The sequence below is a fragment of the Triticum dicoccoides genome, chromosome 4A, assembly GCF_002162155.2.
Source record: "Triticum dicoccoides isolate Atlit2015 ecotype Zavitan chromosome 4A, WEW_v2.0, whole genome shotgun sequence".
In the NCBI taxonomy this organism is placed as follows: Eukaryota; Viridiplantae; Streptophyta; class Magnoliopsida; order Poales; family Poaceae; genus Triticum; species Triticum dicoccoides.
Genome location: NC_041386.1, coordinates 681974079 through 681986613, shown reverse-complemented (window position 1 = coordinate 681986613; position 12535 = coordinate 681974079). Strand labels below are relative to the sequence as shown.

Sequence of the window (12535 nt, the reverse complement as noted above, 5' to 3'; positions counted from 1 at the left end):
CATGTACTAGCAAAACCTACATAATTTGATGTTGGGTCCTGTTGGTCTAGTGAGCCACCTCATAAAAATCAAAAAGAAAAACGTGAGTGTGCAATGATGCAGAATAAAAATGGACTCGCAGACATGTATCCTACATGAAACTTAATTTTCCCATGATTTAATAAACCCGGAGAGCCACTTCCCTCTACCACCGGTTGTTATTACTCCGTCGGATCTCCGATGAGAGCCTACAAACCCTAGTCCCTTGCTTGCGCCCGCTTCACTCTTTCGCCCCATGGCAGGCCCCAAATCCATCCTTTTCACTACTTCCACCACCAGCCGACCGCCCCAACCCATGTAAATGGCCTCACCTTCGCCTACCCCCACCAGCCCCACGTAGTCGACCGCCACCACCCCTCCGCCTCAACAGGACACCAACGCCCCATCCCGAACATCGAATCCACTGAATTGTACATTCTTGTAAATGTGAGGCCAACTCTATTTTTTTATCTTTCAGGAAATGCATTGTAAGGATTCTATTGCCCTCTGCTTGCTTGCCGCGGTCAGCAAATTCGCGCGTATGTGCCTTCAGCTTGAGAGCTTCATGGTCTATCAGCCAAAAGTGTCGTCTAAAATCTTACTTGGATCATCTTTTGGGTGTGACCTTCAGGATCCGCACCCGCACCGCAAACTCATGCTAGGATGATGTGTGCTTACTATATCAAAATAGCTATGCAGACGGCAGCGCACATAACGATTCCGACACGATGCAGCTCCAACCAGTAGAGATTAAGGAATGTGCCAAATCCAGTGGTGAGGATGAGTTGTCATGCAAGCATCGCTGGTACTGCCCCGGAACCGAAGAGCGGAGACTGTAGCAAAGCGGCCATTTGAAATTCAAATCAACCTTTGAACTGACAAGCGGAATCCTAAGCGCATTTGACATCATTAGAGCATCCACAGCGTGATGTTTTGCTGCCTCTAAGGCCATAAAGGCAGACGCTATACACTGTGAGAACAGTCTCTAAGCCAAATTTGCTTAGCATCGATGCTATGCTTGGAGGCAGCCTCCAACTCTGTCCATGCAATAAAATAATTCATTGGCCCTACATGTCATAGAAGAAGAGTATGCATGTGTCATGTCAAGAGGATGAAAAAGAGCCCCTTGGTAATCAATATATTATACATAATGGGGACACCTTAGAGACTGGTAATATTCGCTATACACTGCCGAATTTTGAGCTGACTCTAACAGCAGGACATGGGTCCCAGCTTGGAGGCAAGCCAGCCTCTAAACGCTGTGGATGCCCTTAGACGAGAGGACATCTGCCTCTTTCCGGACATAACACTAATAATCTTCAATAAGTTAATAAACCCTCAGACGGAGAATACACGTCACACACACACACATGGTATGGTTGGTTGTACCCTCTGTTGAAACTTAATTTTTCTAACATACGCCCTTATAAATCTCAAAAAGAAAAAACATACGCCCTTGTATTTCTCCACGGAGTGATAGTAAATCCGGAGACATTTCGTCTGCTGTTGTTATTCTGTCGGATCTGGGATGAGAGCCTGCAAACCCTAGTCCCACTCGCTTCACTCTTCTTGCCCGCGGCAGGCCCCAAATCCAGCTCCCCTCTCCCACTCCCACCGCCGGCCGGCCGCCACCGTCCACGCCAATGGCCTCGCCTTCGCCTCCCCCCACGCCGCCCACCGCCGACGAGCCTCCGCCTCCGCCTACTCTTGACGCAGACGCCCCCTCCCCGCCCACGGACGCCGAATCCCCCCCGCCGCTCCCGGAGGCCGACGCCCCTGCCGCGCCGCCCCCGGACGCCGGCTCCCCGCCGCCGCAGCAGCAGCCGCACCTCCCGGACGGCATCCTGGAGGACATCTTCCTGCGCCTGACAACAGCGGGGGACGTCGCGCGGGCGTCGGCCGCGTGCGCCTCCTTCCGGGCCATCACGTCGGCCCTCCCGTTCCGGCGCCACTTCCGCGCGCTCCACAGGGCCCCGGTGCTCGGCTTCCTCCGGGAGGACTTCTACGCCGCCCGCCCGCCGCACCCCTCCGCCCCGGCGGCCCGGGCCCTCAAGCGGGCCGCCGACTTCGCCTTCTCCTTCCTCCCCGACGACTCCGCCTGCTGGAGCCCCCGCGACGCGCGCGACGGCCGCGTGCTCTTCTCCGCGGTCCCCAGCTCCCACGGCCGCGGCAGCTTCGCCGACGCCACCTCCACCACCTTCGTCGACCTCGTCGTCGCCGACCCGCTCTCCCGCCGCTGCGTCCGCGTGCCGCCCGTGCCCGACGACCTGGCCGCCCCCGTCCTGCGGTGGGGCATGCTCGACTTCGAGCCCTTCCTCGCGCCGGCCAGCGCCGAGGACCTGCGCGACGAGGGCGCGCCCTTCAGGGTCATCGGCAAGGTGCTGTGCGAGGACAGGGTCGCCGTGTTCGCCTTCTCCTCGCGCACCGGCGAGTGGCGCAGCCACGGCTCGAGCGAGCTGTCCAACAAAACGAGCGAGCGAGCGAGCGAGCCATATTTGTTATTCCCTCTGTCCACAAAATTACATTGTATTAGACCATTAGCCATGGGCACAAACCACACAATAACTATTGGATAGGCTAAAAGTATCATCATTCCTTTCTCTTGCTCCAAAGTTCCCCTGCATGTTTTCTTTCCAAGGAAGCAAGGTTTGCTGGTTCATGGGAGTAATAGTTTTGGGCATAATAGGAAATCTGGAGGAGAAGTGCCTACAAAATTGTCAACTGAGCACATTGAAGGACAAAAATTCCCTAAGTGAACTACATTTGTTTCTAAGGGAGTAATTAACTAGCTGTGTGCACTTCTCCTTTTTCTTTTCTTTAGTTCCTACATGGGCATTTTCATGGCTGCAACACATGTAACACACGAATCCATGCCAAAGATATATCAAGAAAAATGGTGCTGGTGCCATTTACATACTCTGTTTTTTTTTAATATAGAGCAGTAGGAGCCTCTCCTGCTGTAACTTCTCAAAAAAGAAGGTTAATATTGTTTTTGCAAACATACAAGCACCACCATTGTCTTGTTGTAACTCATTATTGTTAATGATTCAGTACTGTATGACATCCATGGTTGAGAACTGCTAATTTGCACTACTGGTTTCAGGTTTACAACATTGCTATCACTTTTACATCGCTGCCATACAGCCTATGACAACTATTATCTCATTAACTCTTTTAGTAAATTTGATATGGTAGATGAAAACAACTTGGTATTATTGCTTCACTTATCCGGTAGTGAGCAAATGGAGAGAGTTTTAATCGATTTTAAAGCAATGTTCAGGATATTGGGGCGTGTTTGGTTTCCTGGGCCGCACCCGCCTCGCATCCGCCGTGCAAAATCGAATGTGTTTGGTGTCCTGTGCGGCGTGCTCAGCCTGGCCCGCGGATGCAAAAGGAGCCCTCTCAGCCAGGCTGAGAGGAACGCAGAAATCGGCCGTATCTCCGAGCCTGGCCCGCGTTTGCATCCTTTTCCTCCCGTGTCTTCTTTTTCTCTTCTCTCTCACGCATCAGATCGAGCACCCAACCCACCACCGCCGCCACCGTCGAAGCTCCCTCCCCCACCACCGGTCCGGGCTCCCTCGTCCGCCACCCATACAGGCTCCGTCGCCGGTGCTCCTCCACGCCGACGCCGGGGGCCTCGCCCACCACCGGTCCGAGCTCCCTCTCCGCCTCGCCTTGGCATCGTCGGGTTCCACAGCCGCCTCGTCCACCACCGGTCCGAGCTCCCTCGCCGGTGTTCCACCACACCACGCCGGGGGCCACGCCGTCTGCCACTAATCGAGAGGAAGAAGGGGGAGGGGAGCACGTGCCCGCTGCGAGCCGCAAAGGGAGCCGCGTTTCTGCCCCGTCGCTCCCAATCCTTCTGGTGAGCGTAGTCGAGTCTTGCCGTTGGCGTCTCCTACCTGCTGCCCATCTACGCCCCAGCCAACTCGTCGCCCTCCACCTCGTTTGTTCAGATTTTAGTTCATACTTGTTTGGTTCAGATTTTGATATATAACACTGAAACTTGAGGTTGGTTCAGACTTGTTTCTTTAGTTCAGACAAGTTTTTTGATAAATAAAACTGAAACTTGAGTTTTGTTCAGATTTTAGTTCAGACTTGTTTTACAGGTTCTCTTTGTCCATGGAATGATTCAAATTCATTTGAAATGATTCAAATTGGAAGAGAAAAAAGTTCCCAAAATTCACAATATTAAGCTCAAATGCAGCCTACCAAACAACATCTTTTGTATATAGCATCCCTCATGCACTAATATTATGCAGCCCACCAAACACACATCTCAGCTCCTCTTTGCATCACCTCAACCAGGCCACGCTCAACCAGGTTCCCCCATGCGATGCAGGCTAGAGACACCCAGGCAACCAAACACGCCCTTGGTAACTGGTACCATCTCGGTTGGGTGCTGAATAGGGATTAATCGGTGAATTGGACATTTAACTGAATTTATCGGTAGGTTAACTAGGGCCATACCAAACATATAGCTAAATATTTGTGTTAGCCATATTCTGCTTGTCCCTCTACAATCCTTTTTGTCTTTTCTTTCTGCATAAGTCACATTTGGGCTGTCCTCACCGCTGCTAAGCTGAAGCCCATTCAGCCCACTAGGGTTGCAGCGGTGTGTCTGTAAAAGAACCCCCTGTGCAGCCACTTTCCTTCTCTCTTCCTTCTTCCCCTTCTCCAGCCGCCACCTTCTTCCTCTCTTCTCTTTCCCTTCCCAGAGCATGTTCCCAGCTCCTGCTTCCTCTCATCCTCTGTCTCACACCGCCTATCATCTCTCTGCTTCTCTCCACCCTGAGGAAGCTGCGCTGCCCGTGGGAACTGACTGGTGGCTGCTTGAATCGTGAACGGGAGAGGAGAGGAGGATGAGGGGGAGCCCGAAAGTCCACAAAGGTACATTGTTTTTGACTATTAGCAATGGGCCCAATAAAATGAATAGGCTAAAATTATCATCATTCCTTTCTCTTGCTCCTAAGTGCCCCTGCAAATTTTGTTTCCAAAGAGGCAACTCTGCTGATGGGGTAATAGTTTGGGGGCATAATAGGAAATGTGGATTAAAATGTCTACAAAATTGTGAATAAAGCATAGTGAAGGACAAAAAATGGCCAAGTGGCCTACATTTGTTTCGATGGGAGTAATTGACTAGCTGTACACACTTCTGTTTAGTTCCAGATGAGCATTTTCGTGGCTGTGACAAATTCTCCATGCCAAAGATATAGCAGGAAAAATGGTTCCGGTGCCATGTACATGCCTTCTTTTTAATATAGAACAGTGGGGACTGGGGAGCCTTTCCTGCTGGAAGTTATCAAAAAAGAAAGTTGATATTGTTTTTTTTGGAAAGATACATGTGGCAACTTGATAATCGGCCCTAAATCCGAGATTCTGTCCCTATCATACTTTTGATCAGCATCCTTGCCATTTCCTGTTGTGATTTTGTCTTCTTTTGCCAAAAACTAGGGCAATGGTCTCAGGTTGGAAATTGAGTGGTGGCGTGTTGTCTATCCTTGGTCCTTGAATGTGGAGAAGTGGCTACAGAACTGTGAACAGAGCACATTGAAGAACAAAAGACTAGAGCACATTGAAGGCTACATATCCTTCGTCCTGTGTATTGCCGCTGGAGAAGTGGTGAATGAGTTGGTGTGGTTCTCTGACGGCAAGAAGCGTGTCAGTGGAGGCCGGAAGTTTGCCGGTGGCGGCAGATGGTGGAAGTCAGGATGGCCGCTGCGAAGGGATGCCCAACCTTATGTGCCAGTTGGGCGTTATCGGGCGGCAGCGATCTTTCTTGAGCTGCGTCTTGACCCACAGTTTGTCTACATCGACTTACGTTGGCCGTGTTTGCTGGCTTAGGTCATTCTATATATTCTCACCATCCTGAAGCATGTTTTGGAGAGTCCGCTTTGGCGCTGAAGTTTGTAGTAATTTGCAGGATACTAGATCCAACTTGATAAGTGTGGCAACCCTGGTTTTTAACCCCACTGCTGGCAGCATGTGAGACCAGCTCAGCTGGTGAGCTAACATTGAGAGAGTTTATGCCCAGTTCAGTGGTTTGTGGCTCTGGTTTCTTTCTGACCTGGTGCAGTGGAGGCCGTTTATTCATGGGCAGAGTCCCAACTCCACCAAGTCATGGAGATGACCTTTTGGTAGCCAGCGTGTATGCATGTATTAGAGTATGTATTATGTATGTAACCTGGATGGCCTTGTTGTATCTTCTTGTTGTTGTTGTTGTTGTTGTTGTTGTTGTTGTTGTTGTTGTTGAGAAACAGTCTTGTTGTAACCTTTTTGTTGTTGTTGTTGAGAAACAACCTTGTTGTATCTTTTTGTTGTTGTTGAGAAACAGCCTTGTTGTATCTTGGTGTGTTAATGCAGTTTAGCGACAATCTATCGTAGTTTGGATTTGGATGCCCATATAAATAATAATGTATTTACCACCTGTCCATCCATACAAGGGATTATTTGATTGAGCATCCTATAAAAAAAATTCAAAATGACAAGTGCCGCACGTGTGACGTGAACCACTCCGGCCTCGTAAAGTTTGATCAACTTTATAGAAAAAACTATCAACATTCACTATGTGAAATCAATACTGGTAGATGCGTCATGACTTAAAGTTTCATATTGTATAACTTCTGCATTGTAGATGTTGATACTTTTTCATATAAATATGGTCAAACTTTGTGAAGTTTGACTTCAGACAATTCTTATATGCAGAGTAAAAAGGACCGGAGAGAGTACAATCAATATATCATTTTGGTTCAGAAAAAAAATCAATATATCATGAGTAAAATACACTGGAGGTGCCTCAACTTGTCTTGGACAGTCAGTTTAGTGCCTAAAGTTACAAAATACGTGAAACTGGTGCTCAAACTTTTCAGGCCGTGCAAATACGGTGCCTCCATTCGTATCAGGACGTACATCCAGCCTGCATGGCGTACAAACGTGACGGTGGCCCGCCTATCAGTGTCTAAGAGGTGCTGGGTGGCCCGCACGTGGGGATTTTTTTTTACAAAAATCCTTCTCATTTTTATTTACTAGCAAAAGGGCCCGTGCGTTGTAACGGGAGAAAAAAATTCATAATTTCCAATGGTCATGATCACATTTCGCTGCATCACCGAGATACAATATCTCTCTCAATTTCGCGAAATCATGAACATTTTGAAATTATGAACAATTTGTTAAACTCATGCACATATTTGAAATCGCAAACAACATACTATTACAAATTTCTGAACATTTTCTACAATCAAGAACTTTTTTTAATTTATGAACATTTTTTGCTATTTACAAACATTTTTAAAAAATTGTGAACATTTTAAAACAATTTTCCTGAACTGGCAAATATTCTATAATTGATGAACTTTTTTTTAGAAATTGGGTGGAATAGTTATTGAATTTGACGAACTTTTTTTGATTTAACGAACATTTTTGGAAATGCCCGTGCGTTGCAACGGGAAAAAAACTATCAAGTTATACATGTGTGGTAGATATAAAAAAGTATGAATCAAATTCACAAAGTATATACAAATGATGTCATGATGAGATAAGACACTTTTAAAATGTAGTTTAAAAAACGAACAATATGATGCTTATCAAGACTTGATTGTTTAAGGCGTCACAACAAAATATTTTGTGCTGAGCAAACTACATTGATAGACCATGCCTGAGCTATACTGATAAATAAAGTGTATCGCCTTGACTTAGCGTAGCGATGTTTACCATAACCACTATTGTAATACGAGAATAAGCATAAATGTGTTGGAAGCAAAATAGACATTTAGTCATTTTAATACAGCTTACAAAAACTAACCCTTAGAAAGTTATGTCAATTTTGTTGGGCTCAACGTTGTACAAAACACGGAAACCCCGTTTTACCCAACACGAAGGACTAAATAAAATCATAAAACGAGCTCTATAGATCTCATAATAAAACCTTTATGGAAGCTACAATTAGTTTTGTTCATTATTTACAGATGTGTTTTAATTTTTGTGAACATTTTCTAAAAGCTGATGGACATGTTTTTTAAATTTCTGAATATGCTTTGAATATTGGATCATTTTAAAAAATCATAAATATTTTTTATTTCATGAAAATCCATTTGAAATCGTGATTTGTTTATAATATGTGAGCAATTTTTTAAGTCATGAACATTTCATGATTCTTCGAATATATTTAAATTCACAAACAGTTTATCATTTTCCTGCTTTTTTTCAACACTCGCAACTGTTTGATATTTTGGAAATCCGAAATTAATTTTGAGATACAAAACCAAAGAAGAAATAAAAAAGCAAAAAGAAATAAAAAATAGGGGGCACCACGAATCCGAAATTAGTTTTTAGAAAAAAAACAGAAAAAAAAGAAATACAAAATAGGGGGCGCCACGACCCGCACATGGGCTGGCCCATTACGGCGCTTAAGATAGGTAAAAAGAAAGATTAAGCATCGAGAACCAGGGATCGAATCCTGGTCTCCTGTGTGGACCATCGCAGCCTCAGCCATCGCACTACTCATCAGTTGTTGTTCTTATACCATATCAACTTTTAATAACATAACCCTGGAGCGATATTTGAAATTAAAAACGAATCGTTTTTGCATTGGTGGGTAGTTATTGCCAACTTCGAGGGTAATTTTTATGACGTACGGGCAGAAACCCAATTCTCTCTATTACTTCTCTTTATCTTTATTATTAGGTAAAGATAAAGAATCAATAGAAAAGCACTGTATGATAGCGAGAAATAACATAAAAAAAACTCAATGGAGAGGTATCGAACCTGGCATATCATGTTCAACAACGGCACGACCTGGCCAGCCGGCCGAAGTATGCTTCAAATTCAACTATTAGCTACAAAGCTGTGTAAATACTAAATATAATCCACATATCACTCTACAAATTTCTTTATTTTTAATTTTTTCCAAGTTCCTGTTTAGTTTCATAAAGCATAAATTTTCCATATGAAAAATACAATTATCAATATGCAAATGTTTTATATTTTAAATATTTTTTCATTATCATTATTGTGTACTTCGAAGAGGCTGAACTTAATTTATGTGGATAATATTAAATTTGAGAAATGTATCGAACATGTTGTATTTATATAAATGTAATGATAATTTACACAATAAATTTTTAACTCACGTTGAACTCTTTTAAAAATACATATTGTAAACTTTTTTAACGCACACTAAACATTTTTTAAAAATGCATTATAATTTCTAATACATGTGAAACATTTTCCAACAATATGCTGAACATTTTTCAAATGCACTAACATTTTCTTTAAGTTTATGGCAGTTGTATTTTGTTCTTACGTTTTTTTTTCCAAATGGTGAAAATAATATGAAAAATAAAAATAAAGAACTTGAAAATTAAGTGTGCAGACCCATACGAGCGCCATATATAGAGCAACTGAGCACGCTTGAGAGGTACTCCCTCCGTAAACTAATATAAGAGCGTTTAGGTCACTACTTTAGTGATCTAAATGCTCTTATATTAGTTTACAGAGGGAGTACATAGCAACGAAAGAGGAATTTTGGAGCACGGTGGCCATTGAGCATGTGTTTTTCTTGAAAGTTTAAAAACTGGCTAAAAGTTTCATACGAATCTTAAAAGTTCCACAAAAAAATGTATGCATGTGCTCTAAGTGACTTTCAAGTTTTGTTTGAAATTTTGTTATATTTTACACTGCAAAAAATACAATAATCTGGCCAAAAAAATTAGCTGATTTTTGCATGTATTTGTCTTTTTCTTTATCTCTGACATACAAATATAGTTTTGAAAAAGAACACGCGGATATATTACATTTCTATGTGTGCATGTACAAAAAATGTCAGAAGTTTTTTAGCTGTAAAAATCTGTTTCTTTGACCTTCGAAAAAATGGGCACAATGTGTCGCTGCTCCAAAATTACATTTTGCTTAACAACACAATATATAAAGTTCGACTTAGTCTATATCTACTAAGCACAATATGGCCTGGTGGACCCCCTATGCGTGCAACATAATCCATAAATTTGTGGAGCTTTCCCACATGATTAAGTAAAATTTGAGTGTTTTTTTTAAATCCTCATGTCTGGTCCACCCAACGACTTCCTTGCTCCCAACCATTGACAGTTGGGTCACCGCCACATTAGCACGCCACATGGGCTGGACGTACGCCTGGATACAAATGGAGACACCTTATTTGCATGGCCGGACAAATTCAAACATTCACTTTATGTATTTTGCAACTTTAGGCACTAAATTGACCGCGTAGGACAAGTTGAGGCGCGCTTGGGCGACCCGAGGGGCGAAAACCCTAGCCCCGCCGTCCCACTCCCCTTCTTCCCCAACGAGCGCCTCCCCCCTCAGATCCGCACTTCCGCGGTCTTCTGCGGGTGGGAGTGGGCGACGGGGCCGCAGGACCGGGGGAAACCCCTAGCCAGCCGTGTCGGCTGCGACGGCGGCGACGCTCGCGGGCGCCGCTCACCTTCCTGGAGGCGCCTGTCAGGTCCTGCCCCCTACCCCCTTCCCCTTTGTTTCCCGGGTGAAATCCTCAACTTTGTTGGGCAGCGGCGACGCCCAGGGCGCCGTAACCTTCTTGAAGGCGTTGTTTTGGGAACAAAGATGGGTTGTGGGCTTCGTTGTGGTGTAGGTGGAGTGTGTCGGCGGCGGCGGCGTGTCTCCAGCGACGGCGGTGTCCTCCTGGGCGTGTGGTCAAGCTGGTTTGGTGCTCTTCGTTGGGCTGCAGGGCTCCTCCGGTGCCCGTGGATTCTCCAGGACGGGAGGGGATAGGGCTCCCCTCCTCCGGTGGCTGCTCTTCTGCTCGTCGAGCGAGCCGATGATCTGGATTTGGCCATTGCTGCTGCCCATTTATGCATTCCGACAGCTCGCCTCTGTTTCATGCCTGGACTCTTGCATTTGGCGTTGCTCTGTTTCAGGTTAGGCGTCGTCGGCAGGCTGGGAACGCCTGGTTCCGTCCCTGTGGTTTCCTGCGATGCCATTCATGCAGGTTCTAGGGTGAGTATGTCCATCGCTCACCGGTGCGGCGCCTTGAGCCAGGCGAGGAGGCAGGGGCCTTCTGTGACGATGGATCTGGATGGATGTGTCTCCTTCAAGCCCAGGCGTTCGGCTATGGCGTGCTTTGCTCCGTCGTCGGTGCTCTTTCCTGAGACGTTTAGCGTTTTTGCCTTGGTTCTCGGCGTGTTTGGGGTTCATGGCATCTCTAGCTATGCTTGCTAGCTTGTTGTATGCCTCTGCGAGCTGCTCCTAGGCGCCATTGTATCTTTGCCTTTTGTTTTCTTTCCTTTTAGTTGGAGTGTGGTTGTATTCCGTCGCTGTAATCCTGACCGGTTGATGGCTTTGTTAATTCAAAGTTGGACTCTTCTGGAGCCTACGTTCCAAAAAAAGACAAGTTGAGGCACCTTCAACGTATTTAACTCACATTTAGTGTACTACCTACGTTCATGACTTCAGGTGTATATGGGCATATGTATTATACGCCACGACAAATATATGCTTAAAACTATATCCAATATGAATCCAATGATATGCTTTTGATGCCATTTCTTTTTCTTTTTACCAAAAGGAGGATAACCCCCAACCTCTGCATCAAGCGATGCACACAACCATCTTTATTATATTATTTAACAAAGTCTGACACAACAAGCGATGCACGCAACCATCTTTATTATATTATTCAACAAAGTCTGACAAAACATACATGGATCAATCCAAAGCCACCTTCCTAGCGATTTATATGCCGCTACATCTATTAGTTTGCTGATGTGCCTTGATCTCGCACCAACACATAGCATCTAATATTATGGCCTCACGAAGATGCTCCACAACGTGTCGAGAGTACCAATCGGTCCAACAGACCCTCAAGTGTAACGTCATGCGCGCACTCCAGAATCTGTCACCGCTATCTTCCGCCGTCCCAACTCCAGGAGAGATCAATGCATTGACCTTGCCAGATCGACGCCAGACAGCACCACCACCCTGTGCGCGTCCATCAACACACATCCAACATCGAGATCCCGTTGCGCCACGCTGTCGAGACCTGCTGTCACCGACGTAGTAGATGGCATATAACATATACTCCCTCCGTTCCATAATTCAAATTAAGGGTTTTAGTTCAAACCACGACGAGAATTATGGAACGAAGGGAGTAATTAGTTAGCCAAATTGTGACCTAAAACTACGTGCACCCAATACACCCATACGGAGGAAGTAATAACATCTTATATTATGAGACAGAGCTAGTAGAAGAGAGAAAGCGGCTAGAGGCGCGACCCGCTCCCGTGACCCGCTCCCGTCCCCGCAACCCTAGCCGCCGCCGCCTCCCCCTGCCCGCCACCGGCGGGATCCGGCCGCCCTCGCCGGCGCGCGGCACGGATCCGGCTCTCCCTCCCCCCGCCCTTCCTCCAACCCCCTCCTTCCGCCCTCGCGTCGCCTCCCCGGGAGGCGGCCGGGGCGGCCCCCACGCCGCGGCTCTCGGCCTCGCTCCGATCTTCCTCTCCCCTGCCGTCGCCGGCGGGCGCCCCCGGCT

General features: G+C 46.2%; 1 protein-coding gene across 1 annotated transcript; it reads left to right on the top strand.

The window, feature by feature from the left end:
• Positions 1-1530: 1530 nt before the first annotated feature.
• Positions 1531-4095, top strand: LOC119287915. Its single transcript, XM_037567532.1, has one exon. It carries the CDS (start codon positions 1662-1664, stop codon positions 2592-2594), a length of 933 nt encoding a protein of 310 aa, XP_037423429.1. The 5' UTR covers positions 1531-1661; the 3' UTR covers positions 2595-4095.
• The last annotated feature ends 8440 nt before the right edge of the window (positions 4096-12535 follow it).

Bases quoted from the DNA above. Each gene is read 5' to 3' on its own strand.
- LOC119287915 (XM_037567532.1), top strand. From the start codon at position 1,662: ATGGCCTCGCCTTCGCCTCCCCCCACGCCGCCCACCGCCGACGAGCCT.